At 38.3% G+C, this 22080-nt stretch overlaps 1 protein-coding gene across 1 annotated transcript in view; it reads left to right on the forward strand.

Moving 5' to 3' along the window:
- Positions 1 to 22080, forward strand: part of LOC130244139 (ryanodine receptor 3-like) — a 72189-nt gene that overhangs the window by 9803 nt on the left and 40306 nt on the right. The window contains exons 3-8 of the mRNA XM_056476421.1: positions 7898 to 7999; positions 12267 to 12339; positions 12418 to 12498; positions 13846 to 13958; positions 16982 to 17081; positions 21040 to 21133. Of these exons, the coding sequence (XP_056332396.1) occupies positions 7898 to 7999; positions 12267 to 12339; positions 12418 to 12498; positions 13846 to 13958; positions 16982 to 17081; positions 21040 to 21133 (563 nt within the window). The remainder of the gene's footprint in view (positions 1 to 7897; positions 8000 to 12266; positions 12340 to 12417; positions 12499 to 13845; positions 13959 to 16981; positions 17082 to 21039; positions 21134 to 22080) is intronic.

Genomic DNA, 22080 nt, shown 5'->3' on the forward strand with positions numbered 1-22080 from the left:
CCACTTTTGCTATTTTAAGGATGGAAAAATCCTCTTTGCGCCGTGGCGCATGGTCTAACAGGGTTGAGCTTATTCTCTTAATGAGTTATAGGTGTGTTTTGAGAATAAATCAATCAGAGTCTCATCTCCCTGTAAGAGTCAGTTGTGTCGCACCATAGCACATTTGCTATTCACATGACAGACTTTGTAAGTGTAAAAACTGAACACTTCACTAGAGAGAAAACAGTTAAACAGAGCATCTACAGCGCCAGAATGAGAGATGAGCCTCCTCATTATTTACTTTCACTTTCACTCTGGTGGATAGGGAAACGTGTTGTACACACAGATATCTATTAGCCTATACATAATTAATTTAGTTTATTAAGCACAAAGATTTGTGTCAAAACTATTTCTAAATTCAGTTCTAATTTCCAGCAAAGGAATAAATGAAGAATAATAATGAAGTGTGTTCAAAACACTGAGTTATATCCTAATACACATGCTGTGCCCCATATGGTCTAAAAGCTGACAGCTGGACAAATCTGAGCTTGTTTTTAATAAAACTAATATAAATATGCAGATAATCAATAATACTGCTGATAATAATAACATTATACAAAAGTAATTGTTATGAATAAACTGAAAAAGCCCCCCGAGATGAAGAAGGCATGAAGGCAGTGGGGTTTATATTTATGTAGGCTAGAAAATAATAATGTTTGTAATATTTTAATCCTTTAATTCTTTTTCATGTGTAAAGATATTTGTGTATTGCTGTACATCCTGTGTGTATTAAGCAATGTGTAAGCGATGCGCACAACTAATGCGCTCTACGCTGGACAATAGACCTGATTTGTTCTGGTCTATTGAACCGTCTATTTCAGTTCCTCAAAATAGCAACGCCCCTTACGACTCTTACACCGAGCTGAAACTACCAAACAACAATTGCGTCGATGATAGGGCCCTAAGTCTTCACTAGAAACAAAGCAGCTGATTCCTGCAATGTTTTTGAAATGATAGTATGCTGATTTACTAACTGCTTTGGCATGACTATTGAAACTCAGATCTGACTCCAGAGTCACACCAAGATTCTTAGTGAAGTTTATGCATAAACTAATTTCGAGAGGATCACGTGCTTATGACTGACACGGCTGACCCCAGGTCAAGCTAATGTACGAACCACCAATCAGACGATTCCCAACTCAGTATAAATAACCAAGCATCTTACCTTTAGTCAACTTCGTCCTGAAGAATCCCCCCTTCCACCCCCTCTCCTCCTCTTTTTCCTCCATACGCTTATTTCACGTGGCCGCCATTTTAAAGAACCAAAGCGAGGCTGTGGTGGGAAGAAACGCGGAAGTATAGGACCAGCACTGTAAACATTGCAGTGACACGTGGACTACAAACCTCCAGCTGTTGCTGAGATTTCAAAATACAGATATGGTGTAAACATCACTTTAATATCAGTCAGTACGTTTAATTTAAACAATTAAAAGCAATTTAGCATCAAACAACATCACAAGCTCTGTAAGAGTAATATGCTCAAGTGTCCTCCTAGGCTTCAGTTCATGGCAGCAGGTAAACAGAGGGGACGCTTCCCAGCTTCAGCCTATGTAACTTGGTGAGCGATAAACACTGCAGTCCTCTGTAGCACACCCTCGTGTTGTCCCGGTACTGAACTTTTAAAACAGTCTAATTCCCGCTAAGTTAAAATTGAAGCGCCGCTGAGCGCGGATGACTTGACTGATCTTCACGGCTGCTTCGCGATCCAGTCTCCATGTATCTTGTGTTTGCACTCAGTTTACCCCTCTTCACCCAGTGCAAACACAGATACACGGAGACTGGAGCGCAAGCGCGAAACAGCCATAAGGATCAGTCGAGTCATCAAGCAGATCGCTCGGCTGTGTTTGTGCTCCGTAAACAGCGGAGGGTGAACTGATGACCTTGTCGGCCAATCACAAGCATATCTGTTGAGCACGTGAACACAATGGCCAATCAGCGCTGTTTTAAGAAAGCCATCAACAGTGCTTTAAATGTTAGCGGGAAATTGACAAATTTTCTTTTAATTCAGTATCGTGACAAGTCTAATATAGTGAAAGAATCAGTTCATTAACTTGAGTTTGATAAATGGTATCTAAAACGTGTGTTTGGGAAAGAAAACGTTAGCTAACTAGTGCCGTTTCCCTTAACTTAGCTGAAAATGAGCTCTGATATCCCTTTATATTTTCACCATTCATTCAGAACGGACCTTCGGGTCACTCAGAAGGTGGTGAAATGATAAATTTGTGTCACTTTCTAGTCGCTGATAAGATATACAGCCAAGTACACAACGTTCTAATGTAACTCCCAACAATACTTCCGGGTTTCTTCCCACCGCAGCCTCGATTTCGCATTTAAAAATGGCAGCCGCGTGAAATCAGTCTATAGGGCAGCACGGCGGCCCAGTGGCTAGCACTGTGGCCTCACAGCAAGAATGCCTCTGGCTTGGGTCTCTACCTGGCCGGACAGCATTTCCATGTGGAGTTCATGTTCTTCCTGTGCTTGCGTGGGTTTTCCCCAGGTCCTCCGGTTTCCTCCCACAGTCCAAAAACATGAGACATAAGTAAATTGACTAAACCAAATCAGCACCATACTCAAATCCCTCCAGCAACACACCAACTTAGCAATCCTTAAGCAGCAGGGGGGAGGATTCGAGATCTACCTGAGCTCAAACTTCCCTCTTGCCTTGCAAACTGGAGGGAGCCCCAGGCTCGAGGATCTCACAAGCTCAGGGCGTTCTCCCGGGACTGCATGCCAAACTAGCTTATTACCAATCGTCAGCTAAGTGTGAGCTCTTGAAACATTATTGTCTGTTGTTTGACCCTTAGAGCCACGGTACGCATTCACCTTGAGAACCTCATCTCTGTTCCCAAACGCAATCACTTCAGTTTTCTCTTTGTTTACCTGAGGGCTAACAGGGCCGCTAATGATTCAGGCTTCAACTATATATATATATATTCCACTTTCATTCTGTGAAGCTGTTTTGAATCAGTCAGTAAAGTGCTGTAAAAGTAACTATGTAAGTGTTCCAGTATATCATTTCCCTCTCACAGTATTTGCATGTAAACAGTGATGTTAAACGCAGTGTTATATGAGTATACAGCGCTGTAAGTGGAGCGTGTTTCTGACTGAGAGGAGCTTCAGTGTATTTGTAGATGTTTTCAGGCCTGAGGTTTGTGTCTTTCTTCATTTACGTCTGTCTCTTTCGTCTCATCTCTGCTGTTCTCGTCTGTCACACTGATTTATGAACAGCACAGACCGAAGTGCAGGAGCTCTTGCAGAACTGCTGCTCGTCATTATGAACATCACTAGCTCATTTTAACGCACCTTAAAGTCAACCAGCAGACTTTTATTTTCAGTATGTTGATGTACTTCCAATGCAAAGGAATATTGAGTAGGGGGCGGGGCTTTATTTATGCACATCATTTCCTTGCAACAGCTAACAGAAAGATGGGCGTGGCTAAGAATATTGCGTCTGAAGCGTTAAACGGACTTCATCAGAGAAGCAGCCAATCCCAACGCAGAAGCAGAATGCTCAGGCCCGGCGCCAGGATTTCATAACTGAGGGGGCATTTTAAATCCATAGGGGGGATTTATCACTTGACCTGATGACTGATTGTGGTCCCACTTGTTCCTTGCATTTAGGCTATTTATTCTCATTTATTATTACTTTGCATTACTGCTTTAGTTACTGACTTAAGGCAGTAATATACTTTTTATAGTAATAATAATATGCACAGTTTCGCTATTACTGAAATGATGCATCGTACTATGAGCGTTGAGCCGTGAGTTAAGTCGTTGTTTAGGAAACGCACCCCAGGTCATTATAAAATGCCTTCACCATTTCAGTATTAGTGTTGTTATATTATTAATGACCTCCAGAACTGTCAAGAGCATCTGCGCTCCTCATCTTCAAACGCCACCACTACTCCTACCACAACAAATTACATGTTTATTGTTGATATTTGGCGCCAGTTAATCAGGAAGTGGCGATTTTATTCACTTTGGGTGTTTTCACACCTGCATTATTTAGTTCTGTTGAGTCGTAATAGAGTTGGTACCAGAGTCCCTCTTGGTGCGGTTCGTTTGGGCAGGTGTGAATGTAGCGATTGCACTCGAGTGCGCACCAAAGGCGGACCAAAAAAGCAGACCGAGAACTACTTGAAGAGGTGGTCTCGCTACGCTTTCAAAGGAACCCTGGAGCGGTTCGTTTGTGGTGAAAACATGATCCGAACTAAAACAGACCCAACCCACAAAAAGTACTGCGCCTTTTGGACTAATCCAGCTGCCATAGTCTGATGCGCTGTGCCACCTTATGGGGTTTGGCGAAAAAATACTTGTTCACAGCGCTTTACCAACAATTCTAAACAGAGAGAGAGAGAGAGGAAAACATTACCTGATGGATCATTGGCTGTATGCTCCTCCTGACGCCTTCACCGTTTGCGATGCATTAAACATTGTTTTCCAGCTGCAGCCGCTGCTTCATTCTCCAAATGTAGAGTTTGTCTAAAGTGATGTTTACAAACTATATAGTTTACTATGAGCAGGGATGCAATCAGTCAGCGCAGCGACATTTTGTGTCAGCCGGTTTGTTTACAGTGGCATTGGCATTTTCCTGCATGTTAATTCTGACCAATCGAAAAGCAGTTTAGGAAATGCGTTTAATAACATCTGGCCAATGAGCGATGTGGATTTTGTCATATGACTATATTTTGGTTCTTTTCAACTGGTTTGGAGTAAAGCAGTCAGTGTGGTGTGAAAACGACCCAAAGCAGCAGAGAAATGCTACAATGCATCATTTGTTGCCCTTGATCCGGACCAAATGAAGCGAACGACAGATGTGAAAGCACCCTTTGACTCACTGGATGGAAACATTGCTTTATTCACACATCTTTTATCTGACATTCCAGTTTTGCGCATGAGTTTAATATATTTTGACCCCTAATGGACAAAACATTACTCTCCCGCTCCCATTGACCACCAAGCCGCAGGCTGAGTAATTTCTCTTTTTTGTGCTAAACAGCTGGATAATTGTTGTGCACTGATATATAAGGTTTAGCATAACTAACCAATGAGGAGGCACACCTGAAAACAGCCAGAAAGGAGAAATAGATTTGTCCCGATTGACCCATAATAAGACATACTACCTATAACTGTCAGTGCGTTTGTGTGCTTTTTATACAGTTTCTATTCTAATTAGCAGGTTAAAGTGCGATTAAAGTATACATCAAAATCTAAAGTCAAAGTATTAATAGCAGAAGTGAACAAATATGTTTTTTCTACCCGCAAATATTAATCGACTGTAAAAGTTGCTGGGGCAAATCTACCCCTACTCCAACCCTCACAGTGATGTAAAAACTGTACTTACTGTTGTAGAGTGTCTATGTTTACATGGACATCAGTAATGGAATTATTTGCCTTAATCTAATTAAGACAGTAATAAGATTAAGACGTTTACATGAGCTACTTTTTGAACGATACCGATTTACATGTTATAGCACATAATTCGTTTAACGTAATTGCGTCACCGCGCTATCCACGTATCCTCCAGAGTTTGATGTTATTTCGGGTGTTTTGTTTTTAATTTGTGGACTTTAACAGCAGTTTGGCACTTTCACTGTCATTCAGGAACATTTCATGCATGCCCCCCTGACAAATGAGGTATTGGATGCAACTATGAACTGCTGGAAGAGTGTAGCTTTAATGGAAGTTCATACCGCACACTGAATGGAGGAAAAAAAACCTCAGCATTTCATAATGCAGGTGTCTGTGGTCTTCACCGACTTGGTAGATGCAGATAATAGTGTCAGACGGCCATGTGTGTGTACAGACTATCCTGTCGCAAAACGCAGCGGAAAGTCCTACATGACGGTAATAGTTTGATGCTATATTGATGTGAGTATCTGCAGCTGTATCCCTTTCTAGACTCTACCCTAAAGCAGCTCAAAATAAAACACAGTGTTTCCTGAAAATAGTTTTGGTCCTGCTTTAACCTTAAAACGCCTCATGTGTACATCCTAGTTTTCCGAGTAGTTCAGATGAGTTTATCCTCTTCAACAGGTTCTGTCCTGATAATAATGTGCTGAATCTGAGGGAAAGTTTCTCCTGGTGCAGGTCATGATCCAGTTTAGTTTCCCCTCAGTAAAGCAGCTCTTCATTTATCTTCTGGATGTTCACCTCATACTGTCAGCGGTGTGTGTTGGGCTTCAGTGGCGCATTAAAGCTTCAGCTCACTTTTACACATCGTTTACTCTCCGCTTGTCATGCGAGATGCTCATCACTTTCTTTCCTCAGAAGTGAAGGTTTCTGATGAATATGTGTCGTGTTTCCTCCATCTGGTGGTCTTCAGTGGTTTCTGAACTGTGGTTTCAGTGCAGCTTTAAAGACTCTTGATGAGGAGGAATGAGGGTCTCCTCTTGAGAAACAATCAGTGTGTTTATGTGTGTGTGTGTGTGTGTGTGTGTTTGTGTACTGTATGTGTGCAGACACATTCACATGTGTGTGCATGCATGTGTGCGTATGCTTGTGTGTTTGTGTATGTACGTATGTTTGTGTGTGTTTGCATGTGTGAATTTGTGCGCGTATGTATATGTGCGCGCAATTGTGCCTGTGCGTGCATTTGCGTGCATGCATTTGTGTGTGTGTGCATGCATGTGGGTATGCAGGTGTGTGCTTATGTGCATGCGCTTAAGTGTGTACAGTTGTGTGTGTGTGTGTGTGTGCATGCATGTGTGAGCTTGTGTGTGTGTGTGTGTGTGTGTGTGTGTAATACATAAGTGTGTACATTTGTGTGTGTGTGTGTGTGTGTGCATGCATGTATGAGCTTGTGTGTGTCTGTGCGCACATATACATAAGTGTGTACATTTGTGTGTGTGTGCATATACATAAGTGTGTACATTTGTGTGTGTGTGTGTGTGCATATACATAAGTGTGTACATTTGTGTGTGTGTGTGTGCATGCATGTATGAGCTTGTGTGTGTCTGTGCGCACATATACATAAGTGTGTACATTTGTGTGTGTGTGCATGCGCGTGTGTGTGTGTGTGTGTGTGTGTGTGTGTGTGTGTGTGCATATACATAAGTGTGTACATTTGTGTGTGTGTGTGTGTGTGTGTGTGTGTGTGTGCATATACATAAGTGTGTACATTTGTGTGTGTGTGTGTGCATGCATGTTTGTATGCATGTGTGTGCTTGTGTGTCTGTGCACGCATAGACATAAGTGTACATTTGTGTGTGTGTGTATGCATGCGCGTGTGTGTGTGTGTGCATATACATAAGTGTGTGCATGCATGTGTGTGCTTGTGTCTGTGTGTCTGTGTGTGTGTGTGTGTGTGTGTATGTGGATGCATGCATGTGTGTGCATGAACTTGTCATGCATGTGTGTACACTATGCGTGTGTATGTGTGTTTTTGTGTGTGTGAATTTTTTGCATGTATGCATATGTGTGTGTGTGTGCATATGCATAAGTGTTTACATTTGTGTGTACATGTTTGTGTGTCTGCGTGTGTGAATTTGCGCATTTGCTTGCTTGTGTTGTGCATGAGTGTCTGTGCATTTGCTTGTGTGTGTGTGTGTGTGTGTGTGTGTGTGTGTGTGTGTGTGTGTGTGTGTGTGTGCATGAATTTGTGCATGCATGTGTGTATTTGTGCATGAGTGTGTGTGCATTTGCTTGTGTGTGTGTGCGTGTGTGCGTGTGCGTGTGCGTGTGTGTGTGTGTGTGTGCTGTTGTTTGTACAGTATAAAAACAATGTGAACCTGTGGAATGCTCCAACAATTCACAAAAACAAACCTGTGTGTGTGTTTGTATGTGTGTGAGTGTATGTGATTTCTGAGTGTGTGTGTGTGTGTTGATGTAGACTGACCTGTGGTGTGTGTGTGTGCAGTATGTTCCTCCAGATCTGTGCATCTGCAGTTTCGTCCTGGAGCAGTCTCTGTCTGTGCGAGCGCTGCAGGAGATGCTCGCCAAGACTGGACACGACAATGACGTGAGTAAAACACACACACACACACACACACACACACACACACACACAAATTGGGATAATATTATCACTCTCCACTAGGTGTGTTTTCAGCTTGGAGCTGTAACTCATGTATATGTTGCGGTGTCAGTTGTATGTACAGCGTGCATTGCATTAGTAAACTATTCTTGTTGACATCTTAGAGTAAAAACATATACTGAACTTGAGGCCGAGAGGTGGCCTGGTCCGATAAACTCTCTGCACAGACAGCGTGACCGTCCTTCTCGGATGACCATGGCGTGACCACAGTATAACTCGCACGTCTTCCTCGACCTCGGCCAACATTCCAACACAAGCGCGCGCGCTCTAACCGATAGCTGGAGACGCGTCTCTATAGCAGTATCTCACGACCTCTCCAATGCGGCACCTCGCGATATTTGCAAACAAGTCATAAGAATCACACGTATTATCATTTGACAGTAACGGAGGAACGCCACCAACTGTAGCGAAGTAAGAGTAATGATTTTACTCTAGTAATTTACCTGAGCAAAGGTATCTTTAAATCTACTCAAAGTACACGTTACCCCACAATTTCACTCAAGTAAATGTAACTCGTCACCACCCACCTCTGTTAACCAAAGCATCAAATGAAAGCGGCTGCTTGCTTTAATGTCATCCACTAGTCTGGGTTTCTTCCATGTGAGTTTCACTGCGTGCACCTTTTAAAGGCTATATACTGGTGCACCCTGACCTGACGCTGAGACCAGATCTCTGCACTATTGCTGATGTTAGATGAAGTTTATTTCTAAACAAATGTGAGAGGATCACGTGCTTATGATTGTTCACAGCTGTTCCAACTTCAGCTCATGACTAATTATCCTATCAGACGATTCTTAACTCACTATAAATAACCAGACCTTTCTCATCTCAATGTCTCCGTCTTGAAGAAACCCCCCTAACCCCACCTAACCCTACTTTCCCTCCTTTCAAACGGGCGACATGGTGGCCAGTGATTAGCGCTGTTTCCTCACAGCAAGAATGCCCCTGCTTTAATTCCTTTCCAAACCAGGCGACATTTCTGTGCGGAGTTTTGCTCGTTCTCCCCGTGCTCGCGTGGGTTTTCCCCGGCTCCTCTGGTTTCCTTCGGTTTCCTCCCACAGTTCAAAAACAAGCACCCTCAACAATTAATCCAAAATATTTTAGCCAAGCTCCGAGTACACCTCAGCATCCATATCTGACACTAAGCAGGAGGGGGAGTAATCGAGATCTACCTGAGCTCAAACTCCCCTCTCGCTCTGCAACGGGAGGGAGCCCAGGGCTCGAGGATCTTATAAGCTCAGGGCTCTCTCCCGGGACAGCATGCCAAACAAGCTTTATTATCAATCATCAGCTCAGTGTGAACTCTGGAAAACATTTAAATGTGTGTTCTGAAGGTTGGATTAACGGGAGTGTTCGTAATTAATGACAGAAAGAACTTTCACTATTGAGTGAACGTCTGTCACGGATTATTTTACAGCATGATTGACCCAACACACTACCCCACCGCAACACCGGCGGCTTTTGTGATTTCCCACTGTGGTAGTAAAATATTGTCACCGTCACAGCACCACACACACACGCACACACGCACACACACACACACACACACACACACACACACACACAGTGTTGATGTTAATGCTAGCGACTGTGTTTCCTGCTCTACAGAAATCCTTCATCACAGTGAATCATGAGAGTCTGTTGTCGAATGTTTGTATTGTAAAGCTAGCGGATGTGTTGGTTAACCCAGATCTCCTCACCTGTGCTCAGTCAGTGTTCCCGCAGGCTCAGTTTAAAGGGTGTAGTGTAAAGGTCAGGCATCTCTGAGCTCCAGACGAGGCGGTTTTGAGTCTGATGACCTGCGGCAGCGCTGATCTTTGCTTTATTCTCCTGTGGTGTTTCTGCTAAATAATGAGTATAAACTGAGCGTGTTTATTGAGGATTTCTCTCTTCTGTTGTCTCTCTACTCCTGCCGCAGCAGTTCATCAGAAAGGTGAGCAGTTATAGGCTCAATATTCCTCTCATTTATTTGTTGATGCTTGCTTTGTTTATTTATTTACTTATTTATTTTTATTAATAGGCGACACGACTCAGTGGTTAGCACTGTGGCCTCACAGCAAGAAGGTCGCTGGTTTCCCTGGAGTCCCGGCTGGGTCAGTTAGCATTTCAGTGTGGAGTTTGCATGTTCTCCCCATGTCCCCGAGGGAAACTGGAGCACCCGGAGGAAACCAACACTGAGAGAACAAGACACACAGACATGCCAACTGACCCAGCCGAGGCTTGAACCAGCAACCTTCTTGCTGTGAGGCTACAGTGCTAACCACTGAGCCACCGTGCTGCCCATATAAATAAATATATTTGTTAAAAATAATTAAAAAGTCATTTCAATTCTCTGTAAAAACCCAAACCTTTTTAAAGTGTTATTTATTCTGGCGTCATTATAATATTATTTATTTTACTGTGTTTTGAGTTAAAGGCACACTATAGATAAAATAAACTACTCTTATTATTTATATTTATTTCAGTTTGTTTTTAAAGATTAGTATTATTATGTTATCATTTTATTTTTGTGTTATATTATTTTCCATTTTTTTTATTTAAGTGTGTTTGTGTTTTCATTTGCATACAAATGTGTGTGCATGCACTGTGTTTAGAGGAGTTTCTCAATCACTTTTCAACATGATGAATGATAAAATACAGCAGCAGTTTATTGACTTACCAGATATATTTAGATTTCTTGATTTTTGTTGATTTAACAATTATTTTTGTTCAAATAAAATACAAAAAAATAAAATATTTAAATGAAATGCTAAATATAAATAACATTTGGTTAACATTGTATTTATTTATTTATTTTGTTAAAATTTGAATTCATGTTTTTAAAAATGTATTTTAATTATTTATTTATTTTTCAAGTTTAAAATATTTTTATTAATTAATTTTTATTTGTTTATTTTTTCTGCATTTTTCATTCGTGCATTTATTCATGTACAGTTGAATTATTCGCCCTCCTGTGATTTATTTATTTTTTTCCTTTTCCAATATTTCCCAGATGATGTTTCTCAGATTCAGGAATTTCTCACAGTATTTCTGATAATATTTTTTCTTCTGGAGAAAGTTTTATTTGTTTTATTTCGGCTAGAATAAAAGCAGTTTTTAATAGTTTTAAAGCCATTTTAAGGTCAATATTATTATTCTTTGGTGTTTTTATGTTTTTATTCTTGTTTCTTGTATTTTTGTTTATGTAAAGCACTTTGAATTACCATTGTGTATGAAATGTGCTATAGAAATAAACTTGCCTTGCCTAAAACAAGCTAAATAATCTGCCAATGGGGAAGAATTTCTAGTCCTAATACTCTAGTTTTTGCTTTAAATAAGATTATTTTGCTCACCACATATTTTGAAGAATGCTGTAACCTGTAACCATTGACACCCATAGTAGATTTGGAACATGCAAAGGGTGAGTAAGGGTGATTCCATTTCATTTCATCCATCAATACAGTATATTTGATAACACTGTTCATAAGACTGTCATAAGTATACAACAACGCTTTGACCTACAAGATCTTCATCAGGTCAAAACACTATGCAATTAAAGTGTCTTTTGAGAGCTGAAGTGGCAGTGTGCTGATTATCTTTACTTTATCTATAGTCTTATGAACACCCCCTCATGTAACGTGTTGATACATACAGTCGAAGTCAAAATTATTCACACACTTGTGAATTTATTTTCTTCTTCAGATATTTCCCAAATGATGTTTCTCAGATTGAGGAATTTCTCACAGTATTTCCTCTAATATTTGTTTTTCTGGAGAAAGTCTTATTTGTTTTATTTCAGCTAGAATAAAAGCAGTTTTTAATAGTTTTAAAGCCATTTTAAGGTCAATATTATTAGCCCCTTCAACAATATTAGTGTTGGATTGTCTCCAGAACAAACCACTGTTATACAATGACTTGCCTAATTACCCTAACTTTACCCTAATTACCCTAGTGAAGCCTTTAAATGTCACTTTAAACTGAATACTAGTGTCTTGAAGAATATCTAGTCTAATATTATTTACTGTTCATCAAAGAGAAAATAAATCAGTTATTAGAGATGAGTTATTAACACTATTATGATTAGAAATGTGTTGAAGTAATCTCCTCTCTGTTAAACAGAAATTGGGAAAAACATTGAGGAGGGCTGATAATTCAGGAGAGCTAATAACTCTGACCTCAACTGTACATGTGTTTGATTGTGATTATTGCGCAGGCGGCTCAGGGCGGAGGTCACCGGACGCTACTCTACGGTCACGCTATTCTCCTCAGACACTCGTTTCAGCGGGATGGTTTGTAAACGTTCAGCTTTTCTTCATATCAATGTCATTTCAGCAGGCTGTATCAACATTTCGTGTGTTTCTTACAGTTTCTGACCTGTCTGAAGACATCACGGTCGATGACGGATAAACTGTCCTTCGATGTGGGCCTTCAGGAAGACTCCACAGGTGAAATATTGACTTTGTTCAGCAATACGGAGGTAAAGTTGTTTTTGCAATTGTTTTAGAACTTCCAATTTAGTTTCCTAAGGGAGAAATGACTAGGAAAACTACTTTAATTTAATTCAATTCAATTCATCTTTATTAGTCTAGCGCTTTTACAATGTAGATTGTGTCAAAGCAGCTGAACATAGAAGATTATAGCGAATAAATTATTGAAACAGCGTCAGTTCAGTTTTCAGTGTTTAAGTTCAGTTCAGTTCAGTTTAGTTCAGTTCAGTGTGGTTTAATAATCACTGAGAGTCACAGTGCCCATCATCTCTCATCTCTCTCCATCTCATTAGCATAAACAGCAGCCCTGAGTGAGAAGCAGCCGTCTGTCCATTAGCCATTAGAGTGTTTGAGCTGCTGAAGATAATGTCAGTATAGACTAAGAGGATTATAGATGTGGAGTTTTAGATGAACAGAGACAGGAGAGACATAGACTGACAGAAGACTGAACACACACTCACACTGAAGCACACATGCACATCTGAGCAGCACTGACAACACACACACTGCTGATTTACATCTGTCACTATGCTGACGCACATGCATCTGTAGCTCTGCCCTCTTCTGAAAAGAGCACAATCTCATTTGCATTTAAAGCGACAGTCACCAAAACACCACAATTAGGATCAAAGCCTGAAATGGCCAGTTTCAGAGAGGTAGAGAACATTATCTGTGTGTTATTCTCAGCTCAAACTTGACAAACACTCTAGACACAATAGAGACATTTACAGCTTGTGAAAAGGAGCAGAATAGATCTCCTTTAACCTCTTAAGGCCCAAGCTGTTTGTTTACATGCATTTTTTTATTTCTCTTTGCTGTTTTGGGCTTATTGGAACCTAATTAGAATAATACCTAAGTATCATCTTTTGATATGATGTACTTTTAGAGAAAAATCATGTCCATATGTGTGGACTCGTGGTCCGAATTTCCATAAAACACTTTTTTCCTGACTGTTTTTTAATGTATTAATAACACATACATATTTTGAACATGTTTTGACTATCAGAGAGTTAAAACTAAATTTTTTGTCTATTTTCTACAGTTAAATGTAATGTTTGGGACATTTCATATGCTGCAAAACAATATATAAAACAAAATATAAAACATTCAATGTATTTTAAATAGCCACTTAAGAGCTAAAATGTGCTGTTCACATATACGACCACTAAGCCCTAGGAGGTTAAAATATTGTCAACTTTCAAGGAGGACTTTTTGAGCACTGACATTGAGTGTTTTTAGACTCAAAGATGTGTTCTGTGTGAATGTCCTCTAATAGTGTGTGTTTTTAAATGTGTGTGTTTTAAGGCGAGGCCTGTTGGTGGACGATTCATCCGGCATCTAAACAGAGGTCAGAGGGAGAGAAAGTGCGAATCGGAGATGATCTCATTCTCGTCAGTGTGTCGTCAGAACGATATCTCGTGAGTATTAAATAAACCCAGCGCTCAGAATATTATTTTACTTTCTGAGCTGTGTTAAAATCATAGACTGTAAAAGATATGGATGTAGCATCCGTGACGTCACCATCGGTGTCTGAACACTGCAAAAATGAAGCTACAAGTAGGCGTGGCCAACCTTCGCCATTTTGTTCATGCGTCATCGCAACCATGGTGGGATACCAAACAAGAGCAAAGATGTAGACAGACTTTACTTTGGGAGAACGCTAAATACTTCATTACCTGCGACTCGTTTGTGTTCTGACCACATGTGCTTGGCTGTACACTATATCAATAAAGTGTTTAGGCTATTAAAAACTCTGTTTTAACACACTGAGCCACTAAACATTGTTCTTATGATGATTTCTACAGGAGGAAAACACGAAATACGTCCAAACACTTCAGATATAGTGTGTGTTAGTAAATGCAAGACTATTGATGAACTCCAGCATAACACTGTATGATAACGCTTCAGATGACTGATCTAGAGCCTACAGCTAATCAATCTGTCACATTCTGGAGGGCTTTACAGCTCTAAAGAACATTATAGATGATAAATGATCTTAAATAAAGCAAATACATTTATAGAGATGGTATATAAGCATAAAACTTTACTCACATGGGAAACAGATGCCACGTGAATGGTTTGTGAGCACAATTAACTGCACACAGCATCCCATATCATCTGATAATTGTAGGAAATAATCCCAAAAGGCAATTGACTGTGTAAAGAAACATTAACCAAAGCAAAAATACGTTGTGTACGCTGAGTTCATCGGCTAATCAGCTGGAATCTGCTGAGGTGACGAGACAGCGAGACCTAGCTGTCACTCAAGTGGCCACGCCCTTAATTATGCAAACTTAATATAACCTAATAAAACAAAACGGATGAGTTATAAAACAATTCACCCCCTCACAGTTGTCATGAAGGTTAATCATGGCTATATGCACCAAAGCCATCTTTTGTACCAGGCTGTAAGCATGTTTTTATCAGCTGTAAAAATGGCCAATTTCCCATTGCAGTCAGAAATGACCTGGATTTCCTGGAGCCAGCCCCCCAAGGCGAGTCGATGAATTGCAGTTTTAGTTACTTCCGTATTGGCTTCCCGAGGGAGAGCGGGAGGTTGCCGCTTGATTAAAATATAATGCAATGGGTGAATAATTTTGCAGCATTTCATAGACAACAGAAAACATGAAAGCACATCATATGATCAATTTACACAAGCATATCCCACAATGCCATGAACTCTGACAAGAATAAGTTTAAATCAAGTTTTGTTTAATTTATTAATCAGGTTTATTGTTGTTCTGCTACATGTGTGGCCATAAATGTCGTGTCTCACAGGAGCATGGTGCTACATAAATAAACATAATCATAAATATGAACACAACACTGGACATAAGAGCTATTTTAAACCTATACATAACTAATAAACAGTAATCTAACTATACGTATACTATAAATGCTTAACTATACACATAATCTAAGACAGGTGCTTTTACATAGGCAGAACAATATTGTGCAACGAGTAGTGCAAGTAAACAGTGGTTTCCTTAATGAGGCCTTGTGAGATGGAGTTTAGGTAAAGTGTCCGGTGCATATGGAGAGAGTGTTTCTACAGGTGGTTTGTTAAACCCACTCACCTGTGTGAGGCACACTCAGAAATGCACAATGATTTTAAGAAAGTGTCTGTTGCAAGCTGATGTACAGTAAGTGTCTATTCAAGTGTCCGAGAGTGAAGAGTGTGTTTCCTACAGGTGGTCTATCAAGCCCACTCACCTGTGTGAGGCACACTCAGAAACGCTCAATGTTTTTATAGAGATATGGAGAGATTTTAAAGAGCCCCTATTATGCATTATAAAAGGTCATATTTTGGGCTCTGTTGTGAATTTGAAGAAGCGACAAAAACCAGGGAGACCTTCGGGTAATTTCAAAGCAGAATCCTCTAATGGGAACTCGCTGTAGCTGTGAGGACAAAACCCATTTAAATCAGTAAAGGAAGAAGCACGCGTCGCGTTTTCAACATGGTTTTGGATGCAATACGTGAATGGCGCCGTACAGATTTAACCTGAGAGAGACATGACAAGCACCGATCTATAATAAATGCATGATTGCAAGCCTCGCGGTGCGATTACAAGTTACTACACGCTATTAAAAACAGATGCAAACGACAGAAAACGTGGCGACCATTTTAATCACACTTCACGTTGTGTAGGAAGGAGAAACACTTACAGAATCTGTAGGAAGAAGAAACTGGTCCTAATAAACTGTGTAACAGTTACTGACAAAGTCCCTTACATTAGGAGTCTTTGCTGCTTCTTCCTTTAATAATAAGCAGCCAGCGAATCCCCACGCTGCAGCGTAGGCTACTGTATCAATCATCAGATAAATGACAGGAGCAAACCCAGCACACGGTTGGCTATACTGTGGTATTGTAGTGTAAACAAGCTTTAACCCTTCATTCTCCACAGCCGCATGTCTGACCATCTCTCAGTGATAGTAATCTTCACGTCATCATCAATCCCATGATCCCTCGCACATTTTACCGGATCCAGCACTTCATATTTGGCGATATCCCGTATCGATGTCAACACGTCCAGTCAAAAGATCCGAACAAAGGAAGAATCATTCATCTGACTCTGAGTCGACTCAAAAGAATCAGTAGTTTTAAACACGGCGCACTTTCAGATGTAACCCTCCGCTGGATGTTTCCATTCACTCAGAGCTGGGTTACACACTGCATGGATGGTCATTTTCAAAGACCCATAATAGGGGACTCTTTAAGAAAGTGTCTGGTGCAAGTGTGCAGAACTGGTGAAAGTGTTGATTAAAGTGACAGAGAGTTGAAAGAGTGTGTTTTCTACAGGTGATTTATCAAGCCCACTCATCTGTGTGAGGCACACTCAGAAATGCTTGTGATTTGCACCTGAAATTAAAACACACGATGAAAGCTCTCTGACAGTGGAGGACGTGTTGTTGATGATTATAAACCTGCTCTGCTCCACAGCATCTGTCCATTTCCAATGGCTGCATCCAGGTGGACGCCTCCTTCATGCAGACGCTCTGGAACGTCCATCCCATCTGCTCAGGGAGCAACGTGGAGGAAGGTACAGCACACACAATCAGGCGCAACACTCACTGCAGGCTTTTAAAGAGCCCCTGTTATGCATTATAAAAGGTCATAGTTTTGGGGCTCTCTAACAACAGCCTGATATGCATGATGTATGCATGAACAACAGACTGACTGTCACTTTTCAATGTAACAATTAGTGTGTGTGATCAGAATAGAGATATTAATAAAGTGTAAAGTTTGGTGTGTGTGATCAGAATAGAGATATTAATAAAGTGTAAAGTTTGGTGTGTGTGATCAGAATAGAGATATTAATAAAGTGTAAAGTTTGGTGTGTGTGATCAGAATAGAGATATTAATAAAGTGTAAAGTTTGGTGTGTGTGATCAGAATATAGATATTAATAAAGTGTAAAGTTTGGTGTGTGTGATCAGAATATAGACATTAATAAAGTGTAAAGTTTGGTGTGTGTGATCAGAATATAGACATTAATAAAGTGTAAAGTTTGGTGTGTGTGATCAGAATATAGACATTAATATAGTGTAAAGTTTGGTGTGTGTGATCAGAATAAAGATATTAATAAAGTGTAAAGTTTGGTGTGTGTGATCAGAATATAGACATTAATAAAGTGTAAAGTTTGGTGTGTGTGATCAGAATATAAACATTAATAAAGTGTAAAGTTTGGTGTGTGTGATCAGAATATAGATATTAATATAGTGTAAAGTTTGGTGTGTGTGATCAGAATAGAGATATTAATAAAGTGTAAAGTTTGGTGTGTGTGATCAGAATATAGACATTAATAAAGTGTAAAGTTTGGTGTGTGTGATCAGAATATAGATAATAATATAGTGTAAAGTTTGGTGTGTGTGATCAGAATAAAGATATTAATAAAGTGTAAAGTTTGGTGTGTGTGATCAGAATATAGACATTAATAAAGTGTAAAGTTTGGTGTGTGTGATCAGAATATAGATATTAATAAAGTGTAAAGTTTGGTGTGTGTGATCAGAATATAGACATTAATAAAGTGTAAAGTTTGGTGTGTGTGATCAGAATATAGACATTAATAAAGTGTAAAGTTTGGTGTGTGTGATCAGAATATAGACATTAATAAAGTGTAAAGTTTGGTGTGTGTGATCAGAATATAGATATTAATAAAGTGTAAAGTTTGGTGCGTGTGATCAGAATATAGATATTAATAAAGTGTAAAGTTTGGTGTGTGTGTGATCAGAATATAGATATTAATAAAGTGTAAAGTTTGGTGTGTGTGATCAGAATATAGATATTAATAAAGTGTAAAGTTTGGTGTGTGTGATCAGAATATAGACATTAATAAAGTGTAAAGTTTGGTGTGTGTGATCAGAATATAGATATTAATAAAGTGTAAAGTTTGGTGTGTGTGTGATCAGAATATAGATATTAATAAAGTGTAAAGTTTGGTGTGTGTGATCAGAATATAGATATTAATAAAGTGTAAAGTTTGGTGTGTGTGATCAGAATATAGATATTAATAAAGTGTAAAGTTTGGTGTGTGTGATCAGAATATAGACATTAATAAAGTGTAAAGTTTGGTGTGTGTGATCGGAATATAGACATTAATAAAGTGTAAAGTTTGGTGTGTGTGATCAGAATATAGATATTAATAAAGTGTAAAGTTTGGTGTGTGTGATCAGAATATAGACATTAATAAAGTGTAAAGTTTGGTGTGTGTGATCAGAATATAGATATTAATAAAGTGTAAAGTTTGGTGTGTGTGATCAGAATATAGACATTAATAAAGTGTAAAGTTTGGTGTGTGTGATCAGAATATAGACATTAATAAAGTGTAAAGTTTGGTGTGTGTGATCAGAATATAGACATTAATAAAGTGTAAAGTTTGGTGTGTGTGATCAGAATATAGATATTAATAAAGTGTAAAGTTTGGTGTGTGTGATCAGAATATAGATATTAATAAAGTGTAAAGTTTGGTGTGTGTGATCAGAATATAGATATTAATAAAGTGTAAAGTTTGGTGTGTGTGATCAGAATATAGACATTAATAAAGTGTAAAGTTTGGTGTGTGTGATCAGAATATAGACAATAATAAAGTGTAAAGTTTGGTGTGTGTGATCAGAATATAGACATTAATAAAGTGTAAAGTTTGGTGTGTGTGATCAGAATATAGACATTAATAAAGTGTAAAGTTTGGTGTGTGTGATCAGAATATAGATATTAATAAAGTGTAAAGTTTGGTGTGTGTGATCAGAATATAGATATTAATAAAGTGTAAAGTTTGGTGTGTGTGATCAGAATATAGACATTAATAAAGTGTAAAGTTTGGTGTGTGTGATCAGAATATAGACATTAATAAAGTGTAAAGTTTGGTGTGTGTGATCAGAATATAGACATTAATAAAGTGTAAAGTTTGGTGTGTGTGATCAGAATATAGATATTAATAAAGTGTAAAGTTTGGTGTGTGTGATCAGAATATAGATATTAATAAAGTGTAAAGTTTGGTGTGTGTGATCAGAATATAGATATTAATAAAGTGTAAAGTTTGGTGTGTGTGATCAGAATATAGATATTAATAAAGTGTAAAGTTTGGTGTCTGTGTTCAGAATATAGATATTAATAACAGTGTAAAGTTTGGTGTGTGTGATCAGAATATAGACATTAATAAAGTGTAAAGTTGGTGTGTGTGATCAGAATATAGATATTAATAAAGTGTAAAGTTTGGTGTGTGTGATCAGAATATAGACATTAATAAAGTGTAAAGTTTGGTGTGTGTGATCAGAATATAGACATTAATAAAGTGTAAAGTTTGGTGTGTGTGATCAGAATATAGATATTAATAAAGTGTAAAGTTTGGTGTGTGTGATCAGAATATAGATATTAATAAAGTGTAAAGTTTGGTGTGTGTGTGATCAGAATATAGACATTAATAAAGTGTAAAGTTTGGTGTGTGTGATCAGAATATAGACGTTAATAAAGTGTAAAGTTTGGTGTGTGTGTGATCAGAATATAGACGTTAATAAAGTGTAAAGTTTGGTGTGTGTGATCAGAATATAGACGTTAATAAAGTGTAAAGTTTGGTGTGTGTGATCAGAATATAGACGTTAATAAAGTGTAAAGTTTGGTGTGTGTGTGATCAGAATATAGACGTTAATAAAGTGTAAAGTTTGGTGTGTGTGATCAGAATATAGACATTAATAAAGTGTAAAGTTTGGTGTGTGTGATCTGAATATAGATATTAATAAAGTGTAAAGTTTGGTGTGTGTGATCTGAATATAGATATTAATAAAGTGTAAAGTTTGGTGTGTGTGATCAGAATATAGACATTAATAAAGTGTAAAGTTTGGTGTGTGTGATCAGAATATAGACATTAATAAAGTGTAAAGTTTGGTGTGTGTGATCAGAATATAGATATTAATAAAGTGTAAAGTTTGGTGTGTGTGATCAGAATATAGATATTAATAAAGTGTAAAGTTTGGTGTGTGTGATCAGAATATAGATATTAATAAAGTGTAAAGTTTGGTGTGTGTGATCAGAATATAGATATAAATAAAGTGTAAAGTTTGGTGTGTGTGATCAGAATATAGACATTAATAAAGTGTAAAGTTTGGTGTGTGAGTGATCAGAATATAGATATTAATAAAGTGTAAAGTTTGGTGTGTGTGATCAGAATATAGATATTAATAAAGTGTAAAGTTTGGTGTGTGTGATCAGAATATAGATATTAATAAAGTGTAAAGTTTGGTGTGTGTGATCAGAATATAGACATTAATAAAGTGTAAAGTTTGGTGTGTGTGTGATCAGAATATAGACATTAATAAAGTGTAAAGTTTGGTGTGTGTGATCAGAATATAGACATTAATAAAGTGTAAAGTTTGGTGTGTGTGATCAGAATATAGACATTAATAAAGTGTAAAGTTTGGTGTGTGTGATCAGAATATAGATTGGAATTTCTTCTCCCAGTATAATTGCATTTTTTCTTCCTTTTAATTATTGTTTGTCCAATAGGATACCTTCTCGGTGGTCATGTGATGCGTCTTTTTCATGGACACGATGAGGTTCTGACGATCCCAGGCTCTGATCAGAGTGAAGAAGAGCAGAGGTACAATCTTCATCTCCCGTAATCCTGTGTTTGATTAATTTGGGCTTCATACAGTACAGGTTATTCTATGATGTTTCACAGTATTCAACAGACAATTAACCGAATTACCAATGCAGCTCAGCAAAGACCCTAGCTTTGTTTGCATCCCCCCATTTTTATGCAGTATTTGGAATATCACAAAAAAGGTCCTTGAAGGGCTCCTATTATGCAAAAATGACTTTTATTCGGGGGTTTAACCCCAGTTGTGTGTGTGCATCAGCAGTGTGTGAATCTCTCCAGCAGCCTCTAATGCTCAACATGAATGAATTGTGTTTGTTGACAACAGTCTGCAGAAAACTTCGATTGACATTCTTCCTTTGTACGTGTCATCAGAGGGGGAAATAATAATACAAATAATATTTCTATTTCTATATTTTGCGTGTATAATATGTTTCATGTATGTAAAATCCAATACTGATCTTGCATCTCATATACAAAATTTGCATAAATTTTCATGTATGATTTTACAAAATTGAATATTTCACCCCTGCCCATGAGTTTAATTTCACTTTTGGATGGAAACTAACTGCAATATTTTGAAATATATGTTGCAAATACGACATACATATTTTCTATATCTGAAATACAATATTCATCTTGCATTTCATAAATGCAGTTTGCATTCATTTCCATGTATAATGTTTCTATATGGAATATAAAAATGTTGTGCTTCATTTAATGAGCATCTCTGAATGGAAACAGCTAATAGAGGCTTTTTTTGCAGTATTTCGAAACATGTTCCATATCTGACACATATTATAAACGTAAAATTCCAAAATTTAACTTGCAACTCATAAACATACAACTAATTTGCATATAGTTCCACGTGTCATTATTGTACATTGAATGTTTCACTTTTGTGCGCACTTTTAATTTGCATCTTTGTATGGAAACATAGCTAATGTGCA

The sequence above is a fragment of the Danio aesculapii genome, chromosome 17, assembly GCF_903798145.1.
Source record: "Danio aesculapii chromosome 17, fDanAes4.1, whole genome shotgun sequence".
Classification (NCBI taxonomy): Eukaryota; Metazoa; Chordata; class Actinopteri; order Cypriniformes; family Danionidae; genus Danio; species Danio aesculapii.